At 59.2% G+C, this 23,069-nt stretch overlaps 10 protein-coding genes across 10 annotated transcripts; 5 read left to right on the top strand and 5 right to left on the bottom strand.

Moving 5' to 3' along the window:
• Positions 1 to 1,199: 1,199 nt before the first annotated feature.
• BKCO1_9200027 (cfem domain-containing protein) lies at positions 1,200 to 1,853 on the bottom strand (the record flags this gene model as incomplete). The annotated part of the gene is made up of 1 exon (XM_020279947.1): positions 1,200 to 1,853. A coding segment is annotated over one exon (654 nt), but the record flags the coding sequence as incomplete, so codon positions are not given.
• A 241-nt stretch (positions 1,854 to 2,094) lies between these two features.
• BKCO1_9200026 (cfem domain-containing protein) lies at positions 2,095 to 2,710 on the bottom strand (the record flags this gene model as incomplete). The annotated part of the gene is made up of 2 exons (XM_020279946.1): positions 2,095 to 2,214; positions 2,276 to 2,710. The coding sequence occupies 2 exons, from the start codon at positions 2,708 to 2,710 to the stop codon at positions 2,095 to 2,097; spliced, it is 555 nt and encodes a 184-aa protein (XP_020125399.1).
• A 958-nt stretch (positions 2,711 to 3,668) lies between these two features.
• On the top strand, positions 3,669 to 5,803 carry BKCO1_9200025 (fad binding domain-containing protein; the record flags this gene model as incomplete). Its single annotated transcript, XM_020279945.1, has 4 exons — positions 3,669 to 3,872; positions 3,925 to 4,345; positions 4,400 to 4,461; positions 4,829 to 5,803. 4 exons carry the CDS (start codon positions 3,669 to 3,671, stop codon positions 5,801 to 5,803), a joined length of 1,662 nt encoding a protein of 553 aa, XP_020125387.1.
• A 378-nt stretch (positions 5,804 to 6,181) lies between these two features.
• Positions 6,182 to 6,754, bottom strand: BKCO1_9200024 (trna-splicing endonuclease subunit sen-15 protein; the record flags this gene model as incomplete). Its single annotated transcript, XM_020279944.1, has 1 exon — positions 6,182 to 6,754. One exon carries the CDS (start codon positions 6,752 to 6,754, stop codon positions 6,182 to 6,184), a length of 573 nt encoding a protein of 190 aa, XP_020125401.1.
• Positions 6,755 to 7,464: 710 nt separating this feature from the next.
• On the top strand, positions 7,465 to 9,116 carry BKCO1_9200023 (alpha-l-rhamnosidase c protein; the record flags this gene model as incomplete). Its single annotated transcript, XM_020279943.1, has 2 exons — positions 7,465 to 8,226; positions 8,292 to 9,116. The coding sequence occupies 2 exons, from the start codon at positions 7,465 to 7,467 to the stop codon at positions 9,114 to 9,116; spliced, it is 1,587 nt and encodes a 528-aa protein (XP_020125395.1).
• Positions 9,117 to 9,541: 425 nt separating this feature from the next.
• Positions 9,542 to 10,974, top strand: BKCO1_9200022 (glutaminase a protein; the record flags this gene model as incomplete). Its single annotated transcript, XM_020279942.1, has 3 exons — positions 9,542 to 10,089; positions 10,150 to 10,265; positions 10,316 to 10,974. The coding sequence occupies 3 exons, from the start codon at positions 9,542 to 9,544 to the stop codon at positions 10,972 to 10,974; spliced, it is 1,323 nt and encodes a 440-aa protein (XP_020125396.1).
• Positions 10,975 to 11,369: 395 nt separating this feature from the next.
• BKCO1_9200021 (glutaminase a) lies at positions 11,370 to 14,182 on the top strand (the record flags this gene model as incomplete). The annotated part of the gene is made up of 6 exons (XM_020279941.1): positions 11,370 to 11,552; positions 11,666 to 11,766; positions 11,834 to 12,248; positions 12,300 to 13,302; positions 13,359 to 13,489; positions 13,541 to 14,182. 6 exons carry the CDS (start codon positions 11,370 to 11,372, stop codon positions 14,180 to 14,182), a joined length of 2,475 nt encoding a protein of 824 aa, XP_020125398.1.
• An 853-nt stretch (positions 14,183 to 15,035) lies between these two features.
• On the bottom strand, positions 15,036 to 16,107 carry BKCO1_9200020 (c6 transcription factor; the record flags this gene model as incomplete). The annotated part of the gene is made up of 2 exons (XM_020279940.1): positions 15,036 to 15,147; positions 15,293 to 16,107. The coding sequence occupies 2 exons, from the start codon at positions 16,105 to 16,107 to the stop codon at positions 15,036 to 15,038; spliced, it is 927 nt and encodes a 308-aa protein (XP_020125397.1).
• A 620-nt stretch (positions 16,108 to 16,727) lies between these two features.
• BKCO1_9200019 (delta-sterol reductase) lies at positions 16,728 to 18,285 on the bottom strand (the record flags this gene model as incomplete). Its single annotated transcript, XM_020279938.1, has 3 exons — positions 16,728 to 17,785; positions 17,838 to 18,136; positions 18,188 to 18,285. The coding sequence occupies 3 exons, from the start codon at positions 18,283 to 18,285 to the stop codon at positions 16,728 to 16,730; spliced, it is 1,455 nt and encodes a 484-aa protein (XP_020125376.1).
• A 375-nt stretch (positions 18,286 to 18,660) lies between these two features.
• Positions 18,661 to 22,739, top strand: BKCO1_9200018 (dna photolyase; the record flags this gene model as incomplete). The annotated part of the gene is made up of 7 exons (XM_020279937.1): positions 18,661 to 19,019; positions 19,077 to 19,590; positions 19,654 to 19,802; positions 19,860 to 20,072; positions 20,421 to 20,540; positions 20,675 to 21,587; positions 21,750 to 22,739. 7 exons carry the CDS (start codon positions 18,661 to 18,663, stop codon positions 22,737 to 22,739), a joined length of 3,258 nt encoding a protein of 1,085 aa, XP_020125377.1.
• Between the last annotated feature and the right edge of the window lie 330 nt (positions 22,740 to 23,069).

The raw sequence follows: 23,069 nt of genomic DNA, 5'->3' as shown, positions 1-23,069 counted from the left end.
GGGGGGGCAGCACATGCACAGCCGATTGCGCCACGTTTTTTTCCCGGCCCCGTCGAGTGATCACATCACCCGCAAGGTCCCGTTCGCTACCTAGAGGTACCCGTCGTGGACGTGGCTGAGCACAAGCACAGCACGAGACGCGCGGACGACGGATGCGCCTAGTTGCCGGCACGGGCCGGGATTGGGTCTTTGACCTTGTGTATGTAAATAGGCGAGAGGACGATGTATATTAAATGAGGGGTGAGGAGGGGGATATAAATAAGGCTTGTACGGGATGGATGCTGCATTGCCTCGTTTGACTGGCTGGAGATGATGACCCATTGGATCTACAAGCATACTTGCGTGTGCGTCCCGTGCTCTTTTTTCGTGGACGTTTTACGACTGTGGGGTGGAGAGCGCTCTTCATGTGGCGATTGTCAAATCACTTCATCAACAAGAATGGATGATGACCAGCATCGTCAAGAGTCGCAGACTACGTACATCGTTGTGTCATGACCGTTCATTATGGACAGCACGTCCCGCGTGGAGGCCAACCTTGCCGTACGTCTCAGTCAGGTCGTTAGAAGAAGTCAGAGTCTCAAGACCCGGGGAAGTCCACCGAAGACGTCTTCAGCAAAGTAACGAAGAACATGGAAAGTAAACGCATCCAGCCCCAGAATTTAAAGAAGAAGACGTGAAGACTTGCCAGTCGGATTGACTTCTTTCATCCCGTGACCCGACTCCCTTGTACTACATGGAGAGAAAGAAAGAGTAAGAACCATGTGATCTCCGCCAGGATCATCCCTTCCCACAACCCACACACACAACTCTCAAAGTCCAGATCTCCCAAATGCGCCAAACCGCTCATCCCGTCATGAGAACACCGCCAAAGCACCAACGTGCTCACCAACACTCAGCTCCTTTCCTTTCCTTTTTGTTGTTTTGCTTTTCCCGCCTATCGCCAACAACGCCCAAACGCACAAGATCAGCAACCTGCGAACGCGCAGGAGGGGGTATATCATCTTCAACGCGACACGTGCAACCGCAACGCTCACACACACTCCCATCCACCCACCGACTCACTCCGAGTGTTCACAACACCGGTCTCCGCTCCCCACTGTCTTCCGAATCCTGCTGTAACGCACACAAAAAAACGCATCAGCCCTGCACATCAATCGCTTTCTCTCCCTCTCTTCTCACCCCCCGTCATCGAAACTTACCCGAATACTCCTCGTCACGTAAATCCCCTGCGCACCCTTGGCCAACTCCTCCTGCGAGCTGTTCGCCTCATCCCAATACGTGCTCGCCGTCTTGTTGCTGCCCCGGCGCGGGCTCCTGCCACGGATCGCCGTACCACCACCGCCGCCGCTGCTACTCCCACCACCACCAGCACCACCAGCACCATCCCTTTTCCCCCTCCCCCCCGCCGTGCACCCCGCCGTAATCCCCTGCAACGCCACCCCCTCTTCCAAATCCTTCCCCAACCCAGCACCACCCCCCCTCCTCCCTCCAATCCCCCCACCGCCACCGACCTCACTCCCCCCGCTCCCCCCACTCCCCCCACTCCTATTCTCCTTCGGCTTCGAATACCCGCCGCCGGCGCCGCCCCTGCTCTCGCTCTTGGACGTGCGATAAAACGCCGCGAAGGCCGGGCAGCAGCCGATGAAGACGGCGATGGCGGCCTCGACCTCGGCCCACAGCGCGAGCCACGACGACGAGGGCGTCGAGTCGTTGCCGGCCTTGACGCCGATCTGCACGACGCGCAGCACCGCCATGGCGATGCACGCGAGGCCGGAGCAGAAGAGGGCGCCGACGGCGAGCTTTTCGGCGCGCGGCATCTGCAGGTTCCAGATGAGGCGGATGGGGAGGGCCATGACTAGAAGGTGCGGTTTTGCGCGTGTTGGTTGGCGAAGAGTGTGGGTAAAGGGGGGGGGGGGGGGAGCGGAAGAGGAAGAGGGGCGGGAGGAGGAAGGAGGAGGGGGAGGAGGAAGAAGAAGGAGAAGGTGATGTACTTAGGATGTCAGTGAGTATGTCAACGGCAAAGGCGTAGTAAAGGCTTGCAATCTGGGCGTTGATGTCGCGGGGCGTTCCACATTCGCCTGGAAAATTGGGAGGTCAGAATCTAGTGTGCTTGACGGGCAGGCGGATGGATGGTCGGTAGGTCAAACCGGGTGAGAACCATGCGTGCATGCTGCTGCACGATGTCAGGTTCGATATGACGGCGCCAATGAAGGTCTGGTGGACACTGCTTGTTAGCACGACGCACGGAAAAGCATTGGCGGATATGCCGCCTTACCGCTGCGCAGAACACGACCAAGATCCACCAAAGAACGACGTACGTGCGGAGGCCGTTCATGAGCCGCCGGTAGAGGGCAAGCAGAGAGAACTTGACGGCCCAGAGCGTGACCCAGAGGAGCATTGTGCTGTAGAAAAAGACTTTGATGATGAAGAGGGCGTCGTCCATCATGTCCGGGTACTGCTCAGCTCGGCCGGCGGACACGGCATACAGGTGATACATGGGCGGGGTGACGACAATGTAACTGATGGTGAGGGCGAGGAAGGAGGCCCAGGCCACGCCGACCAAGAGGTCCTCGATCTGGAGAGGCTTGCGCTTCCATATGCGGATGGAGAAGCGGGTGATGACGGTGGCCGAGGTGACGACGATCAGAGCGTAGCCCGTGTTGGTCAAGACATTGGCGGTGAAGTAGTTCTGGCTTGCCGAGTCGGACATGCTGAGGCAGGGTGACGGGGAGAAGGCAGAGGCAGTGTACAGCGGCGGGGAGACAACGGGTCAGTCTGTTCGGCGGGCGAGGGCGGCGGTGGAATGCGAATCGGCATTGGACTCGTTGGCTCCACGAGACGTCGATCGCGTCGACGGAACCTGGTAGGAGTGGGAAGGCCCAATCCTGGGTCGCGGTTTGCTATATGCGAATCGCCAAGTCGAAGGGCGGCCGGGCGTGTCATACTGCCGCAACGACGCTGTGCCGGCGACTGCAATGAGAGCTGCGAGGACGCCTCTGTGCGCCGGGCGGGCAGCACTGGGCGGCAAGGACTGCATCTCCCTCGCTGGGTGGCGCCGGTAGCGTCGTCGCGCAAGACTGCAGCGCCGACAAACGAGGAAGAGCGTGGCACAAGCCGTTACTAAGCCCGCCCGAAGCGAGCGAGTCTCGCATGTCGCTGGCGCAAGGGAGCAGCAAGACACGCGAGCCAGGCTGGCTGAAGAGCGTACAGACCTTGTGAACCATTGGCCCGTGTGACTGGCCGCGCTGGAATGGCCTCGGTGCGCCCGGCCGGCGCGCGCGAGGGGCCCCTGGGCGCGAGGCGGGCGCGCGCGACGGCGACCCGGGTGGTGGTGGACGTGGTGGTGAGCGTCGAGGCCCGGCGTGCTGTGGCGGGCCAGCGAAGGGCGGGGTTCTGCGGCGGGAGGCGCCGCCATGTCCGCGCCCGGCAAGCCCCATGCCTGTTCCCTCGTCCACTCTCCTTGCGCGACCGTCACTTTGGCTTTGTTGACCTGCCCGTTCGACTCTGGTCGGCGTGGGCGCTCGCCCATGTGCAATTTCTGCAAAGCGAGAGCGAGTCGTGCCTGCCTGGGCAGAGGGCATTAGAAGGAAGAGCCCACCATGCTGCGATTCTGTTAATCTATCGTCCCTCTCCAAGCTGTGCTACTCGCCGTCCTCCCCTGCTTCATCATGCGATTGCCGTTGCTTTTGGCGCTGGTTATTGCCGCACTCCTCGTCCTCGGTGCTCGCTCAAACGCCAGCGACCCTTCCGACCGCCGTGTCCGAGAGGCGCTCGCCTCGCTGCTGGGCGCGCCGCTCGATCAGCTTCCAGAAGCCCAGCTGGTCGCCGCCCTGGATGCTGGCTCGACCGACGGCCATGCCTGTTCCTTTGCTGTATGTCTCAACTCCTTGGCCTGCGACCCGCCCCAGCTCACACCCAATCAAGTGCTATGCACTCTCTCTGCGCTATGGTGGGGGTGTCGCCCAGAGCGGCAGCGAGGGCTACAGCGGCTTCAGAGACGAGTTCTGGTCCCTCCAGCAGGCCAGTCAGCGTCCGTCTTGCATCTTCCAGCCCTCGTCTGCAAACGAGGTGGCCGTGGCCGTGCAGCTCTCGCGTCTGCTGCAGTGTCCGTTCGCAGTCAAGAGCGGCGGCCATGCTGCCTTCGCCGGCGCCTCCAACATCGAGGGCGGCATCACCATTGACATGAAAGCCATGAACCACGTCGACCTCCTGTCAACCCGACATCTGGCCGCGCTTGGGCCGGGTGCCAAGTGGTTCGATGTCTACAACGCACTCGAGCCCGAGGGCCTTTCGGTCGTTGGAGGACGCGTCTCTGCTATTGGTGTTGGCGGCTTGACTCTTGGAGGTGAGACTCCAAATCCTTGGCTCGACCGTTTCGTTTGAACTGACGTCCGTGCAGGCGGCATCTCTTTCTTCTCCGGACTTTACGGCTGGGCGTGCGACAACGTCGTCAACTATGAGGTATGTGGTTAGCCACTTTCTGTTTTGACCCTGTTCCGACGTTGCACATGGCTGCAAGTGCCAGATCCACCGGCAGCACCCATCACATTGCCGACCACGTCGTTCCAATGAGATTGGATCGACGGGCGATCCTCCGCTTATCACCGCCAAGTGGAATGCATGGTCAATCACGCTTCAGTGGGTTACGGAAGGTTCCATCCTTCGCAAATGGACGAGATGAGATCCTCCTGTAACCCACTGTCTTGTCGCAGTGCGCCACCGAAATGCGGGCTCGCCCAAATTGCATGCCCCGGCCGAGAATTTAAGCATTCTGCGAAGCTCATGTCGTTCCAAATATCCGAGTCACGGCTGACACTGTCTCAACCAGGTTGTTATCGCGAATGGCTCTATCATTAACGTCAGCCGCGATGTGGAACCGGACCTTTTCTGGGCTCTGAGGGGCGGTGGCAACAACTTCGGCATTGTCACCAACTTCACCGTGACAACCTTCTCTCAAGGCCTCATGTGGGGTGGCGGACGTCTTCACCGGCTGGGGCAGCGGGACAAGATCATCGAGGCCTTTGCGAATTTTGGATCCAATGCGGAACAGGATCCCAAGGCCGCCATGATACTGTCCTTTGCCTATAGCCAAGGGGAGTACCTTGCACAGATTGACATGCAATACGCCGAGCCTGTCCGCAACCCGCCCATTTTCGAGAATTTCAGTTCAAGTGCCTTGCCGGATCCGGTCTTCGATACCACCATGGTCCGCACGTTGTCGAACCTTACGCAACTGTTCAATGAATCGAACCCCGATGGGCTGCGGGAGACGTATTGGACCGCGACGTACAGGAATAACGCAGATTTAGTCTCGTTCATACTGGATACTTATATTGAGGAGATTGATCCTATCCGCAACTGTTCTGGCCTCTTGCCTGCGTGCACCCTGCAGTTCATCACGCCGCCAATGTTCAAGCATATGCGAGAACACGGCGGCAACGCGCTAGGCCTGGACGATGAAGATGAGCCGCTCCTGCTGCTAAACCTCAACACCATGTGGCACAATGAACTGGATGACGATGCTGTCTTGGACGCAGCCAACAACATCATCCAGAAGGTGAATGAGAAAGCCAGAAGCATGGGACTCGACCACGAATACGTGTACATGAACTACGCCAGCCAGTACCAGGACCCCATCGCGGGTTACGGCCAGGAGAACAAGGACCGGCTCACGGCCATCGCGGAGAAGTACGACCCCGAGAATGTGTTCCAGAAGTTGCAGCCGGGGTATTTCAAGCTTGGCGCTGCGCCCAGTGCCCCTTGCGTCGGTTCGATGACGTGCTACGGAAAGATTCTGTCGTAGGATATGCGTCGTTGTAGGATACAAGGGCTGTTGGTTATTCCTTCCTGAGTATACTTTCCTGTGGGCTGCATGGGGGTAGCCAGCGCGATCGAACCCTAGAGTACATATAGCATTTCTCAAAACCAAGTCGGCCTTCAGCATCGTTATGTTTGGCCAATTCTTTCTCCCTTTGTCGCTTTCCGAATCCGTGCATAGAGTTGGTCTGGCCCTGGCAATCCAGCTAGATGCAGCCGGCGCTAGAGGCTGCGAAAGATTGGGCAATCCTCTGGCCAATTCAGCAGACAGCCAATCCGCAACACCACACTATGTGTCAGGGCCGGCCGTTCTCCTGGTGACAGTCCCATCTCGCATCGTGCGTCTCCGCGATCGGTGATTCGCTCAGTTCTGCCTTGGCTTGACCAGGCCATCGTGGACGAGATAGTACACGACCGTGCTATCATCCTCCAGAATGCCCAGCATGACCCTTTTAGTAGTCCTCCACTTGTTCGGCTGCTCCGCGCCGTCGCGCTCAATGCCGCCCTCAACCGTCGGCGGGATGTCTCCAACGGCATCAAACACGTCGCCCATGCGCCGCAAGCTCCACTTCTCGCGCAGGTGGCTCGGCAGCACCCACTCGCGCTCCGGCACCGGCTCCACGACCGCCTCGCCCCTCTTCTTCCGGCGCGCTTCTTCCTTCAATAGCTCCATCTGCTCGTCCGGGTGTACGTACAGGCGGCGCGGCGGCAGGCCGGAGATGAGCGGGCGCGGGAGCGGTGCATGGGGCGGTAGGGGCGAGTGCGTGTGTAGCTGCAGCGCGGTCCACTGGTGCTGGTGCCGCAGGTTGTGCTGGATCTGCAGCGCGAGCGCATGGTGCGCGGTCGTCTGCGGCGCGGGCGGCGGGCGGCGCGGTTGTGCGGCTTGGATGTGCGAAGCGAGCGCTGAGAGGCCGTTGTCGTCTGCAGCGGTGGCCATGATGGGGGGACCAACGAGGCAATGGCGTCGTTCGGGCGAGCTCCAAGGTTGAATTGGGACGGAGCTCTGTTGTGCGATGAGCAAGAGGTAGTGCGAATACGATTCACGAAATTTCACGCATCCGCCGAGACTGATGATTGACCTGGCAGCGGACCGACGATTAAGCGCCTGCGGTCAGATCGCCCTGAGACCAGGTAACCCTGGGGTTATCGATGGCCTGGGCTGTTGATCCACACAGCCCAACGACCCTTTCCCCGTCTGCAGCAGAGCGCAACACGAATACGACGGGTAGGTACATAACCAGCTATTAGCAGCTCCATATCATCGCAGCCGCCATCCGTCTTGGCCAGGGCGACATGGCCTACTACTTATTTCCCACTTCTCCCTTCCTCCCTCAACTTGGGCCTGCACGGAAAGATCGTTCTATGCGATAGCCGCACAGACGGCTCAAACTCGCCTCATCACCCGCCTGCACCGCCCAATATCCTAGTCGCAGCACTCGCAACGCGTCCCTGTGGCGCAGTGGGCCACAGTAATTCGTCGCGCTGTCCACGCGCCCAGCCAACAAGGTACGACGCGCCTTGTTTCAGAACCGCAAAATAACCTGCAGGAGCTCACACGTCGATATAGGCCAAGACCATATACCTAGTAGCGCAACCAACTTAATTTGCCTCCCCCAGAAGCCTGCTTTCAGCACACACACATACACCATGGCTTCTACCCGGCAAGGCGACGGCGGGCCTCCGCCTCCCCCTTCCGACAACACGCCCTCTACGTCGACCTCGCCGCCGAGCGCTCCAGACTCGAGATCACCGAGCTTTCCGCCTCCCGCACGCTCGTCCACCGCGGCATCTCTCGCCTCCACGGCGACCAACCGCTTGCGCTCCGCGTCGCTCAAGCTGCTCGACACAGACCTGCCTCCCGGCTTCATGGCCGCGACGGGCGTGACTGCGGCGCGCATGCATTCGATTTCCGACATCCGGCGCGGCAGCTTGGGCGGCACCGGCAACAACAGCCCCGTCACCAGGAATAGTAGCGACGATCAGAACGGGTTGCGAAAGTTTAGTAGGACGGGGACAGGGTTGAGCATGGTGAGCAAGGGGAAAGGTGGCGCCGCGGAAGAGTTGAAGGAGGAGGAAGAGATCAGGCAGGGTGTTGTTGATGGTGGGAGCGAAGCTGTTCTTGGAGAAAGAGGGACGGAGCTGGAGACGTTGAGGTCTGTGGCGAATAGACCGTCGGCAGCGGCGGACGAGCGGGCTGGTGAGGCGGACCTTTCAAACACGAAGAAGTCGACCGCGTCAAGTGCGAGTAGAACCGTAACCACGGAGACGGAAGAGGGCGTACCCGTCACAGAGTACGCCAACGGGTATTTAGCACCACCGAAGCTACCCTGGACTACTTCCACGGCGCTGGCGCTCAAGGCATACTGGAAATGGGTTTGGACAATCCCTGGGTTCTTGATCACGCTCTACGTATGTTCCTGCCACACCATACCCCATGCTCGACGCATAAAACACCGTCTAACAAAAGCTCCCAGGGCCTCAACGTCGTCGCATGGGGCGGCATGCTCTTCCTCCTCCTGTGCAACGCGTCGCCCGCCATGTGCCACCCGGACTGCAACGCCCTCTACTCCCCGCGCCGCGTCTGGATCGAAATCGACTCGCAGATCCTCAACGCGCTCTTCTGCGTCACCGGCTTCGGCCTCGTCCCCTGGCGCTTCCGCGACTGCTGGTGGTGGGCCGTCTGGCGCTTCGGGTGCGGCAAGGCCTCCTGGGGCGCGACGCGCGCAGAGCGCCGCTCGTACGGCCTCCGCAGGCTCGCCGGCATCAACCGCGGCTGGTTCAGGCTGGCCGGCAGCGAGGCTCTGCCGCCGACTTTCCCCGACCATCAGGACCCGCAGAATCCGGCGAAGCCGAGGAAGCCCGCGAAAAAGGATGAATCGGGGGAGCAGCGGCGGCAGGATGAGGGGCCGGTCGTCACGGTGCCTGAGGGTTTTGATGAAAAGGTGTTGCCGGCGCCGCTCTGGAAGACTCCCGACCCGCCGCCGACGGGCGTGCGTGCGCCGCCGACGAGCCCGTGGAAGCTGGATTTCGTCGTGTGGTGCAATATGTGGAACACGTTTTTGCAGGCTTGCTTGGCCGGGTTCATGTGGGGGTTGAACCGGTTCGATAGGCCGTCGTGGTCGACTGGATTGTTCGTTGCTTTGGCGTGCATCGTCTCGGCCGTGGGTGGCCTTTGCATTTTCCTGGAGGGAAAGGCGGTAAAGAAGGTGGAGGGCGTGCCGATGGAGAGCTGGAGGAAAAATGAGAGGGTGGCGTTAGATGAGGAGAAGGCGGCGAGACTGGAGGAACGAAATGAATGACGGACGTGAGAGGAACGATTAGACGACGTTTATGCACTATTATTAGTTATAATATCACTAATAGCCTCATCCGATAGTTGTGATATCCGATTATGTCGTGTTGAATGGACACCTACAGGTGATCCCAGCGCTGGAGTTGACGAAATAGCAGGATATGGCGATTGAGAAGACTAGGTTTTATATGTACCTCTCTGGATTCACGGCATCCATTAACATGTATGTAATACGGCGCAAGTGTGGAAGTCATACAAATCGGGAAAGTTCATCCGTCTCTCCTTCCCAATCCAAGTGATGAGATCATATTCACGCCCGCACACACACCGCATGATTTATCCCGTCTTTCTATCTCTCAACTTCGATGCCAAACACCAGTCCCGCCGTGCCCACACACTCTCTCGCTTTCTCTCTCTCACACACACAAAACCATGCCAACGTACAAGAACATCACGCTCTCCCTCCGTTCGTCGGCGCACGAAACGGCACCGCTCCTCGAGTTCCCGCCGCCGCCGCACCTCCCGGGCGTCCGCATCGAGGATGCGCGCAGCTCGACGGCCACCGTCTACGTGCCCGCCTCACCCGGGCTCACATTCTGGATCGCGTACCACATCAAGCCGCCGGCGTACCTGCAGCAGAGCCCGGGCGTCAAGTACTTCCTGTTCAAGCTGTACATGGAGGGCCGCCACGTCGTGAGCTGGGCGGTCGGCGAGGAGGACGGGTGGAAGGGGAAGACGATGTTTGGGCTGTTTGAGAATGAGGCGTGGAGGGGTGGTGTGGAGAAGAGGGCGTTTGCTTTCGCTGCTGCGGGAGAGGAGGAGGAGGAGGAGGGGAGTGGGGATGTGGATGTGGAGAGGGATCATGAGGAGAGGTTTATGGAGGTTAGGGTCTTTAGGGCCAGTGCGAGGAAGAGAGTGCAGAGGGAGACGCCGGAGCTGATGGAGACAGAGGTGGGAAGGGAGGGCGCGGGAGGCATCAAGTAAGTTTGCCGTGAAGGTGAGGGGGCATGTGAAAGTGTTGAGCTGACCACGGAGAGTAGTCTGGTCAATGCCGGCTGCCTGAAGAGGGAGAACCCGAAGCGCTTCTACGATTTTGCGCTCATCGATAGCTTGAAGGAGCCGTTCGCGAAGTTCCGGTACTACTACCGCTCTGTTGGTACGCTATAGTGCGTTGTCACATGGCGGTACCTGGCTAACCATTTGCAGACCAGCTTGAGACCCTGGGCGTCATCGTTAGGGCGCCGCAGTCAGACACGAGCGAGGATGATGAAGTCGTCACGGACAGTGGCAACGGCTTCGAAAGCCTAGACCTCTCGTTCTTGGCCAGGAATGACGCGGACACTCCTCTGGTTGACGCCGAACAATCCATACCTTTGTCCCATGGATCTCCGCACACGGTGGCTCCGGAATTCCTCAACGCGGCTGTTTCATCGAGCCATAGCGGAGTTGGCACCGGCACTGCTAGTGCCATCGAAGATGTTTCTGCTCTGCTTGGCCATGTCGGCTTCTCCACTGACTTCGAGCTTCCGCGCACGCCGGATCTACCTGAAGCTGCTCTGCCGAAGCGAAGCGTAGCGAAGTCGTCTCCCTGGAGTCCTCCCAAGAGCTCAAGGATTGCGATGCGGAACTCCGCTGTGATTCCGATGATGGCACCGGATAGCCCGACGAAGGGTTCAGTGGCGGACGCGGCGTTGGTGGGGGCTTTGAGTGGGCAAGACTGGCTCAAGCGCACGCCTAGCCCGGACCGGACCATCTACAGGCAGTTTGACTCGCCCGCACCGGGTGCGAGTCGGCGGGGAAGAAAGTCGCCAACGGGCAGGCTGAGGGAGGCTCTGAAGCGGGCATTGCGGCGCGGCGACTCTTGAGGAACAATGGAGATTGACAGAGTCGGCACGCGCGGAGATCGTGCAAGCTTCCATGGTTCTCGAAGGTGCTAGGGTGTTGTGGGGAAAAGGCCGCGGTGGAGCGGTGTTTGGCCCCCGGGCTGTCACAAAAAAGCGGGGACTGCAAGGCACGGCGCGGCGATTGGTCCTGACCAGCGACGTCACTGAGTTGTCAGCTTGGGGGGTCCACCTGACGAGCACGACAATGGCTTGCGCCCGGGGAAAGCTCGAGCGGTAGGCCCGCCTCAGTCTTACCACCTCTTCTCACCTCCAGCCTGCTATATACTTTGTCCCCTTCTCTTCATCTTTTAGCCAGCTTAAAGCATTGTTATTGAGCCCGGGCTGGCCGAATTCCCTACCGGTACCATCCTGACGCAATGCGGACGCCTGCAGCCGCCTGTGCAGCCGCCGCGACACTGCTTACGGGCACCGTCGCGGCATCCTCGCTGACCCCGCCCGTGCTGCCACTCACAGTGCGCACCCCGTACATGAGCACCTGGCTGCAGAATGCCAGAGACGAGCCGTGGAGCAAATGGCCCATGTTCTGGACCGGCGACGAGGTATGCGACCCCGGATTCCGCAGGGCGTGGAGAGAAGCTACGCCCGGTTCCTGGTCTCCGCATGCAGACACCCCGGACTTCACGCATGCTAACCACGCGGGCATTCCCAACAGATCGGCTTCTCGCTGCTTGCGGCCGTGCCCGAGACGCACACCGTCTACCCGCTGCTGGGTCGCGCGCAGGACTCCCTGGACCCGAGTGGACACGGAGAGGGGTAAGCCAGCCCTATACACCACAGCCTCGCGGAATGCGGCAGAACGCTAATCGATTCGCTCGGCCAGGTACGACGTGTCGCGGGCCGTCTACAAGGGCGCCAAATACGATGCTTCGACCACCAACCTGACCTACGCCATCCCCGCGCCCTCTCACGACCACGAGCCGCTGGAGCTGGTGCTGTCCTTCCTGTCGCCCATCACTCCGACGTCGACCCTCCGCCAGTCCATTCCCGCCTCGTACGTGTCGGTACATGTCACCGGAACATTCAATGTCGATGTGTACATCGACGTGAACGGGCAATGGGTCAGCGGACACCGCGATGCTCGCATTGTGTGGGACTTCGCACACAACGCGCTCGATGACAAACACCGCCTCAAGACTTTCAAGGTCACTCGCGAGGAGGAGCTGCTCTTCACCGAGAACCGTGGTGGCGGAAACGCCCAGTCTGAGTGGGGTTCGCTGTACTTCACGGCGCCTTCGGTACGTTCGGAATGCCCAACATGAGAAATTGAAACACTGACAGCGACCTAGGATGTTCGCCACGAGTGTGGCACTTCTGCCATCCTGCGACAGCGCTTCTCCAAAACCGGAACGCTGGAGAATGAGGTCGATGGGGACTTCCGCAGCATCATGGATGAGGAGCCTGTCTTCGCTTTCGCCAAGTCCTTCAGCCTTTCCGGAAACAGCTCTGAGCCCTCCACCGATAGCGTTTTGTTTACTCTGGCCCACATCCAGGACCCTGTCGTTCAGTATGCCTCCGCACGGGGCCTGACGTACATGCGTCCTCTTTGGAAGTCGTGGTTCGGCGATGTGGAAGAATTGCTGACCTACCACTTCCTCGATTTCGACAATGCCGCAAAGCTTGCCGCCGACTACTCGGCTCAGCTTGCCGTTGATGCCTGGGAGTCCGGCTCCGACAACTATGTTGACATCGTCGCTCTCAGCGCTCGTCAGGTCATGGGTGCCACCAGCTTCTCAGGAACGCCCGAAGAGCCCCTCTTGTTTTTGAAGGAAATCTCATCGAATGGAAATTCCCAGACCGTGGACGTTATCTTCCCGGCTTGGCCATTCTTCTTGTACACGAACCCCCGCTGGGGTGCGTGGCTGCTCGAGCCGCTCCTTGAGCACATGAACAGCGGACAGTACCCGAACGACTACTCGATGCATGACCTGGGCGCGCACTTCCCCAACTTGACTGGTCACGCCGATGGCAACGACGAGTACATGCCCGTCGAAGAATGTGGAGATATGCTTATCATGGGCTTGTCCCTCGTCAATTCGCTCACGTATGGCGCCAGTGACCAGTCTCAATCCATCTGGTCCACTATGGGTAGCTCGGACTATGATGAGGATGCCCTGAACCCATTCGCTCTCACTACCAGCGAGTTCCAGGGAATTGAGCACATTGACAACACTTGGGGCGGTAGCACGAAGGGTGCCAAGCAGGCGCAGAAGTGGCTTAGCAAGAGCTACAACCTGTGGAGACAGTGGAGTGGTTACTTGGTTGAGTTCAGCTTGGAGCCGCATAACCAACGTAAGTATAGCGTCACGAAAAGGCTGTGTGCGACGCGCTCAACTAACAAACTTTAGTCTCCACCGACGATTTTGCTGGCTGGTTGGCGCTGCACAGCAACCTTGCTCTCAAGGGCATTGTTGGCATCAAGGCTATGAGCGAGCTCGCAGCAACCATGGGCAACGACGCAGACGTCAAGTACTACCAGGTAAGCCACGGCCAAATCAAAGACAATGAGCATTGAACTAACGATTTGCAGAACGTCTCGGATGTCTACATTGAGAAGTGGCAAGAATTCGCCATTTCGCGCGACGGCACCCACGCCAAGCTGGCATACGACTGGTACGGAAGCTGGACGACGATTTACTCTCTTTATGCCGACTCGCTCCTGTGCTTCCATCCTACAATCACCAACACCAGCTCCGCCACTGCCGACGGCGACGACGACGATGTCGTTTCCAACCAGAAGGGTGGCTCGCAAGAACCCCTTCATCCAGACACGCGCCACCGCCACTCGGGCTCCCGCAAGCCCATCACGTCAGACTTCATCCCGCACCACGTCTATGAGATCCAGTCTAAGTGGTATGCCGCGGTGATGCAAAAGTACGGACTCCCGCTCGACTCGCGGCACCTGTACACCAAGTCCGATTGGGAGTTCGAGGCCGCGGCCGTGACATCTCAGAAGACGCGCGCCGACATCCTCGACCGTGTCGCCACCTGGCTCAACGAGACCGCCACTGATCGCCCGTTCTCGGACTTGTACAAGACCGAGGAGGATGGCGGGTTCCCGAACCCGTTCTTCTTCGCCAGACCAGTGGTCGGTGGTCACTTTGCGTTCTTGGCGCTCGAGAGAGCGTGTGGCGGCACAGGGATGAACCCTTTCTTAGCATGGGAGGAGTAAAGATTTTGGATGTTTGTCTCAGATGACTGATATGAGCATATCAGCAAGGAGAGATACAGGCTACCAAGAGGCAAAATGTAGAGACATGTGACAGAAATCGAGTTGGCTCGAGCCATGGAGGGCGGGATTTACGGGACGCTTTGCATCGGATGATGTATTTGGACGGTCTTTTCAAAGATGAGCGTTACGTTTGGTTCAGTTAACGAACATGACACGACCTCGGTAGGGCGAAATTGATTCAGAGCGTCAAGCCCTAATACTTGCTGAGCATGTGGATGATGAGCAACATCGGTGTGTGCATTTGAAATGAGCTTCATTCGTTTTCTGTTCAGCTGCGTACAGTGGCGACGAAGGAATTAATCCAGTTGCATGCATAGTGGAATCCTACATCTGGAGGCATTTGTACAGTTTTAATGCTCGAATCTACATCCAGGTATCTGCTTCACCTACTTAAGAAGAAAGGTCGGTTAATATAAATCTACATCAACATACTTGCTTCAACTGCCCACACAAAGGACCGCCGTAGGTCAATTTCTTTCGTCACCCACCGTAGTATGGTACTAGCAACAATTCTTGGCATAGTACTGCATAACCGTTCCTACGCTACACCATCACTGTTACGTGGTATCCAAAGTGGAATTCCCCCTTTTCCCCCCACACGTGTTGTCCAGAGCGAGATAATATACAAGGCCGTACACATGGAATGCCGCGAGGCTATTCAGAAAAAGGGTATCATTCATCGTGTTTTCCTCTTCAAATCGTGATTGAACGCCGGGGTCGTCTGGAACCTGGGACGAGCACATCTACAACCCACGTTCATAAACCGGCGTTTCCATCCTCTACCCTCCCACTGCTACTGTGACTTCTTGACCGACGCCGCCGCCGAACCAGCGGCTTCCAAGCCCTGAATAATCTCGCTTCCGAAGACGTAAATCATATAAGTCGGGAGAATGAGCCACGCGCCGCTAATGGTCACAACGGTCAGCACAAGCATTCCCAGGACGGTAGAAAAAAGTAAACCCCACACCTGACTACAAAAAAGCGTCGGGAAGGGGGAAGAAGCGGAGAAAGGAAGGGGGAAAAAAGTGAAGAAAAAAAGTCTCAACTCACTTCGGCACGATCCACAAGAAGAACAAACTCGCCGCATCGTTGTGCCCGATGTTGTGAAAGCCGTTCCAATACTCATTCAGCCAGTACAACACCGTCTTACTCAACGTCATGACGCTGGCCGCAAACGCCACCAGCACCGCCTGCGCCGCCCTCCTCCCCACCACCACCCTTGCCGCCGCCTTCTCCCCCTTCCCCACACCCACCTCCCCCTTCCCCCCAGCCCCAGCCCCAACCCCAGCCGCACTCCCCCCAGCTCCCGCCCCAGCAGCCCAGACCACCCCCAGATACGCCGCGTACAGCGCCGTCTCCACCGCGTTCAGCGTCGCCTGCGCCGCGCCGAACCCGTCGCCCGCCTCCCACGCCGGGAACCCGTACACGTGGTCGATGGTGCCGTACAGCGCGTACGGCTGCCAAACGGGCCAGTGCAAGCGCCCACCGGGCATGCTGTGCGGCCGCAGCAGCACGTAGCCCGTGTCCCACGCGACGAGCGGCAGCGACAGGGCGAGCCAGGCGAGCGTGAGGCGCGAGGGGGTGTGGGTCCAGAGGCGGGGAGGGCTGGTGGTGCTGTTGGGGGGTTTGTTCGTGGTGCTGAGGAGGGCGGCGTTGGAGGCGGTGGAGATGCCCGGGGCGGAGGTGGGGGGCGGCGCCGGCGCCGACGTGGGCGGTGGGGCTAGGGCGGCGTTGCCGCCGGGCGCGGGCGAGGCGGTCGACGTGGCGCGCGAGCTGCGGCCGCCGCCGCGCTTTGATGGCGATTTGGTGGGCGAGGTCAGGTCGGGCGGTGGGAAGGCGGTGGGGTGGCTGCGTGTCGAGACCATTGTGACGGAGGGGGTCTTTTGGCGATGGGATGTGGGGTCGTCGGGGGTTTTTATTTGGGGGGTGTTTGAATGCAGTTGTTGGCGTAGGGTGGCGGAAAACGATGTTTGGCTGTGGTGGTGGTGTTGTCGTGGTTGCACGGGAGATGGGTGGTGGGAGAGAAAGAGAAGAGAAGACGACGAGAACAAAGGTCGAGGCCCGGGGAAGCTGTCCCATCAGCTCAAAGTGACACGACAGTTGGTTGATCTTGCCCGCGACCGGAAAGCTTCTTCGGGAAGCCGGTACACAAACATTGGTCGTCCACACAACAGAGTTCGTCTCGGCCAATCATCATCCATGTCGTCGTGTCATACACGGAAAGTGACAAGGCGATCTTATCGGGTCCCACTTCATCGCTTTGCTAATTGTGCGTCGGACGGGCCATTCCAAGCCATGAAGAGACGAGTTGTCGGGGCTTTTCTTTGTTGATACTATCGCTTCACACAAATCGCCCACGCCATAACGAGCGCTTCCCATTGGCCCGCTGTGGAGTAATGCTGTGATTCAATTCTCTTTAAACACTAGACTACAGATTATTGAAGATGACATCCGTCCGAACATGCTGCATGATTCTTGATCGCATCTAGTACACGCCTGGAACAATGTGGTAGGGCACCTTCTTGCAGTACACCTCCCAGTCCTTTCCGTATTTCTTCTTGCACTTCTCCTCGTCTCTGCCCTCACGGTGGATCAAGAGGATGGCAAAGTAAATCATGTAGAAATACGTGATCAGAGTTCCCCAGCCGCGTGCCTCTCCGGGCACCACCTCCAGCTTGGACTGATTGACGACAAGGTAGCCAGCCACACCGGTGGGCAGGCAGTACGCCCAGGACATGAGCCAGTCGCCAAAGTAGTTGATGTGCCGCGCGGTGCCCCACCAGCCAGTGATCAGGAGCTTGCTGCCCGCGCTCGTCTCCATGTACTTGAGATGCTTGATCTTAGGGTCGTTGGGGTCGGTGCGGAAGCGGTTCTTCTCGTTGTTTGCCGAGCGGAAGATGTAGTATCCACTGGCTTGGAGACCAAAGATGGTCGCCATCTCGAAGTAGGAGAGAACTTTCGGATCGATGGCGAGGTAACGTGCCTGGAGCGAGTAGATGAAGGGCACCCAGACGAGGTCGCCGAAGGAAAGCATGAAGCCGAAGCCGTCGGTAGTGATGTCCATGGTGGTCAGGATGGCCGGTTCCATGTAGAGCGCATCAAGCACGTAGAAGGCGTGCGAGAAGGTCACAATGAGGATACTGGCCGTGATGCTGCCGTAATTGTGGTACTGGCGAGCGATGAAGGCCAGGTCGAGAATGACCCAGCCAAGCATGCCAGGCCGCAGCTCCATAAACGACTTGATGTCGATCTCGCCGAAGAAGGGGAGAGTGATGCGGGGGTTAAGCTCGCGACCGATGAACCAGTCATACAGCATGTTTCCACTATGGCCTCCAGCCGCGAGCTCCCGGCTATCCTTGTTTCCCGGCTTCACCGCGAAGCTGCGCAAATACACAAAGATTGCCAAGGCATAAGAGATTATGATGTTGGACGTAAGGATGGGAATGTAGTTGTTCCAAATGAAGGTCCAGAGGGGGAATTCGGCACCGTAGACGAGTGTTCCGGCGGCGCAAAGGCCAAGCGTAACGAGGGCGGAGAGGAATGCTGCGACATGCAATTAGCGACAAAGAAATACGGCGCGGCATCCCCGACGTACCATTGAAGCGGTACTTCAGCCTTCCACCTGAACGCAGCTGGACGCCCTCCACCTGGGTAGCGGGCAACACGGCGTTCAGGAAGAGACTGAAGAAGTAGTATGCAACCGTGCCCGCAAAAGCCGGGACATTGACGAGGCTTGACAAGCCCTGCCAGCCAACCTCAAGCTTCAATCTGTCCAGCGAAAATGTCTTGGGGTGTAGGACTGATGGCGGGGGGCAGCCCGAGGTTTCGTTGACGAAGAAGGCGAAAAGAAAACATAGGATGGGCAGCCCGAAAGATACACCAAACGCCCCCAGCCTGGATAGATCAGCATATGCACGTGTAATAGTAGAGGATTGGGTCGCCTACGGGCCGCCGAATTCCATGGGATGCGCCTCCTTGTCGTGGGAAGCCGGGGCGGCAGCGGACTGCTGAGCCGGGGGCTTTCTCTCCTTGAGCTGGCTCATGGCGGGGATCGGAGACGGGCGGGGGGGAATCGAAGTCGGCGGTTCAATGCAGCTGTGGCATTGGCCGTGGAGGGCTTCTTATGATGGCAGGGGCAGCGCGGATAGCGGAAGCTGGACGGTGCAAGTCATGTCATAATGGACGAGCTAGGCGAGCTTAGCTGCCCGCACAGACGCCGGCACCGCTAGCACCGCTGGCTACCCAGGCTGCGTCCGTGGCGGCGCCCGACGCCGGGTGCGACACGCCCGACCAACCCGGCGGCGGCGGTCCCTGCACCACGGCGCAGCGCGAGTCAAGGGCCTGCTGCGAGCCTGTGAGGCCTACGTAACGCACATCCGTCCCGCCCAGGGCTTCCCACTTCGACCGAACATTCCACCATGAAGCTCGCACACGCCTGCGCGCTGGCCGCCGTGCTCTGGTCCGCCGTCGGCCTCGCCTCGTCCGACGACAAGAAAGAGAAGAAGGCCAAGCCGTGCACCATCAAGTCGCCGACCGACCGCTTCTTCGACCTCAACCCCATCTCGGTCCAGCCCGACAGCACCAAGAAGGGCAAGGACGGCAAGTCGCATCCCGCCGAGAGCTGGCACGCCAAGGGCTACGACTACCCCGCCAATTTCACCGTCAACTTCTGCGCTCCCGTCGTCGAGGACCTGGAAGACGTCGTCGGCCTGGACAGCCACAGCACCAAGAACGTCAGCGCCTACTACACCCAGCACGGCAAGACGTACTCGATCGGGTGAGTCGCCCCGCAACTGCGCCAACGGACTGCGACGCTGACGGTGATTGTCTCCAGCCAGCAGAACACGGAGCTGGTCTTTCGCGGCAGGAAGCTTATTCTTAACTACACGGATGGATCGCCCTGCGGCGAGGACTCGGACTACTACCGGAGAGACGTCCACAACCTAGAGACCAGAAAGAAGCATGACGATGACCATGACGACGACGACGACGACCTGCACAAGTCCAAGAAAGGCAAGACGGACAAGCGCCGCAAGTCGACGGTGATTTCGCTGCTGTGCGAGACGGATTCCCTGTCGCCGTCAGACGAAGCAACGGTGGCCTTCGTCGCGGCCAGCCCGGACGAATGCACCTATTTCTTCGAAGCCCGGAGCAAGGCTGCATGTGGAGGCATCGAGAAGGAAACGCAGCAGCTTGGCCCGGGCGGAGTGTTTGGTGTCATCGTGCTCATTGCCTTCCTCGTGTACTTTGTCGGCGGCTGCATGTACCAACGGACCGTCATGCACCAGCGGGGCTGGCGCCAGATTCCGAACTTCGCCTTCTGGGAGAGCATCTGGCGCTTCTTTACCGTGAGTGGCCGTCGCGCGCGTCGGTTGGTCGGGCTGTAAGTCTTTTGAGCTGATGATTTGCAGGACGTGTTTGTCATCCTCACCTCGTCCTGCGCTCGCTTCCTGCCCAGTCGTCGTGGCTACAGCCGCGTCTCGCTGCATGGCGACAGGAGCCGGGGGCGGGGCCGGGACTCGGATGACGAGAATCGGTTGATCGATGAACTCGATGAGTCGTGGAACGATTGAGATATGCGGCATTACCGGGCGTTTGGACCGTTTCATTTGGATAGTCTGTGGGGAATCTCCAGAGCAAGTCTCGGTTTCCCCGTTGTACAACGGAACATGAAGAAATTGAAAAGCATTGGCAACAATTGCCGACCGCGTGCCAATCCGTCTCCAAGTCGAATCCGTGGCTACCAAGCAGAGAGGCCTACAGCGCTACCTGTCGCTGTAGAAACGAGCAGCATTCCAGAAGGGATCACGCCATCCGGAGCCGTATCTCGGTACGCTATGCTCTTAGACATGTACAGGTTGCGGATCTCCCAGATCTTAGAGCGTCGTCGATCCGCGAATCGTTGGTCAGATCTGCGTGCAGAATGCCGTCATCACTTCCCACGTGCAAGCCAATGCACCATCATTGTCCTCGTACCGCGCACGGGGCACCAAGGGCCCAGCCTGAGCTCTTTTGTTCCGCATTCCCCAGATCAGCATGTATCTAAATCCTCCCGGACCTGCCATCCAGAGGTTGCAACAATAATGGCGACACCCAAGGCTCCCAGAGTGATATAGTAAAAACGATCCATTGAAGCCTTGTTCGCAGCTGATCATGCTAACTGCTCGTCATGTTTCAGCTGGCACCGCACCGATCTAAGACTCCACGACTCGCCAGCCCTTCAAGCAGCACTAGACCTCAAACCAGAATGCCTCTGGCAAATCTGGACGTGGGATAGCCACTACGTATACCATACTCGGTACATACTCACCATCTTCGTTTAATCCTTGCACTGTTTTCCGATTTAATCGATTCCTTTCCGTAAACTCCAAGCCCCAGTCTTCCCATTAACTCTCCAACCAAACACAAAAACAACCCACTAACCCCAAATAGCATCAGCCCCAACCGCTACTCCTTCCTCCTCTCCTCCCTCCGCGCCCTCTCCGCCTCCATCGCCGCCCTCAACCCCTCCTCGCAGCTCTTCGTCCTCCGCGAACCCCCGCACACCCTGCTCCCCAAGCTCTTCCGTTCCGATCCCCCGGCCCTGCGCCCCACGCACCTCGTCTACGAGCGCGACACGGACGCGTACGCGCGCGCCCGCGACGCCGCCGTCGTCGACGCCCTGGCGCGCGAGGCGGGCGTCGAAGTCGTGACGAGGTGCGGGCGCACGCTGTGGGATCCGGACGAGGTGGCGGCGCGGAACGGATCGGGGGGACGAGGGAAGCCGACCATGTCGATGGCGCAGCTGAGGCGGGCGGTGGAGGGGTTGGGGGACGTGCCGAGGCCGGTGCCGCGGCCGGAGGGGCTGCCTGGTGGGCCTGGGAGCGGGGAGGAGGCGCGCCGGCTTTTTGAGGGGGTGGTGCAGGAGAGGCCGGCGGAGGCGGAGGCGGTGGCGGAGGCGGGGGAGGCGGTGGCGGGGGGAACTGGAGGAGGAGAGAAGACGTATTCGTACGGCCTCGCGGGACCAAAGGGCGACTACGGCGTGCCGGAGATGGCGGAGCTGGGGCTGGCGGACGACGCGGCGACGACGTGGGTCGAGGGCGGCGAGGCGAGGGCGCTGGAGGCGCTGGCGAGGGTCGTGGACGACGCCGAGTACGTCGCGACGTTCGAGAAGCCGGCCAAGGCGCCGACGGAGTGGGATCCGCCCGCGACGACGGTGCTGAGCCCGCACCTGCACTTCGGGACGCTCGGGGTCAGGCGGTTTTGGTGGGGCGTGAGGGATGCGGTGGAGAAGTACGAGAGGGAGAAGGGGAAGGGGACGGCCAGTGGGATGCCGGTGAATCTGGAGGGGCAGTTGTTGTTCAGGGTGAGTTGCTTTCTGCTTTTTGCCCGCTTTCTGGTCCCTTCGTCATGTGCACCCTCGGATTGATAGAGGGGGGGGGGATCGAACGCTACATGAACGAGGATGACTTGAGGGAGAGAAAGAAAGAAAGACAACGACAGCATAACTAAAACCCCAAACTCTCAGGAAATGTACTTCGCCGCCCAAGCCCCGCTCGGCCACCTCTTCGCCCAATCCCACAACAACCCGCAATGCCGGCACATCCCCTGGCACCTGCCCAGCGTCGTCGACCCGGCCACCGGCCTCTCCACGCGCGCCTACGTCGTCGACCCGGCCACCGGCCTCTCCACGCGCGCCTACGTCGTCGACTCGCCCGCCGCCGAGCGCTGGTTCCTCCGCTGGCAGGCGGGCGCGACGGGCTTCCCCTGGATCGACGCGCTGATGCGGCAGCTGCGGCAGACGGGCTTCGTCGAGCACCTGGGCCGCCACGCGCTCGCCTGCTTCCTCACCCGCGGCGGCTGCTACGTGCACTGGGAGCGCGGCGCCGCCGTCTTCGAGGAACTCCTGCTCGACCACGAGCCCGCGTGCAACGCCGGCAACTGGATGTGGCTCGCCTGCGCCGCCTTCTTCTCGCAGTTTCACCGCTGCTACAGCCCCGTGGCTTTCCCGCGCAGGTGGGATCCCGAGGGCGCGTTCGTGCGCCGCTGGGTCCCCGAGCTGGCGGGATTCGATGTCAAGTTCGTTTACGAGCCGTGGAAGGCGCCGATTGCGGATCAGAAGAGGTGGGGGTGTAGGGTCGAGGAGTACGATGAGAGTGTGCATGGGGGCGATGCGGGGAAAGGCGTCATGTCGTATCCGAAGCCGATGTTCGACTTTGATGAGAGGAGGCGGGTTTGCATTGATTCGATGAAGAAGGCGTATGATGTGGGGCTGTATGGCAATGATAAGAGAGTGTTGGACGGGACGTGGAGGGAGTTGTTCGATGACGATGCGGAGGGAGCCACTACTGGTGCGCCCAAGAAGAAGCTTAAAGGGGGTGGTAATGAAGAGAGGAAGGAGATGAAGACGAAGAGCGAGGAAACGAGCGGTGCAACGGCCAAAGGTGGTCACAAGAGGCGTGGCGGGGCTCGTCAAGGTACGCTTGATGGCATGTTCAAGAGATCGAGGAAATCATGAAGATCCGTAGTCGAATAGAAGTCGGATGAAGCTCGTATCAAGTGCGCACGCCAGTGGGTCGCAAAGAATTGACCTACGGCAATCCTTTCAGTAAGTAGTTGAAGCAAGTATGCTGACATAGATGGTATAAACGAAGTTTCGTTGATTAACCGAAGCCGATATCCGGATGCAAATGTAGGTTTTACCAGACTTTCCCCATAAGTAGGTAAAGTAGATATTCAGACATAGACGTAAGTTCAAATAAACTTTTATGGCAAGGAATCGAAGTAGATATCCAGATATAGATGTGAGCATTCGATCTGTACAAACACATCCAAATACAGATCCTGT

Source organism: Diplodia corticola (assembly GCF_001883845.1).
Source record: "Diplodia corticola strain CBS 112549 chromosome Unknown scaffold92, whole genome shotgun sequence".
NCBI classification, from domain to species: domain Eukaryota; kingdom Fungi; phylum Ascomycota; class Dothideomycetes; order Botryosphaeriales; family Botryosphaeriaceae; genus Diplodia; species Diplodia corticola.
This window is presented reverse-complemented; position numbering and strand designations above follow the sequence as displayed.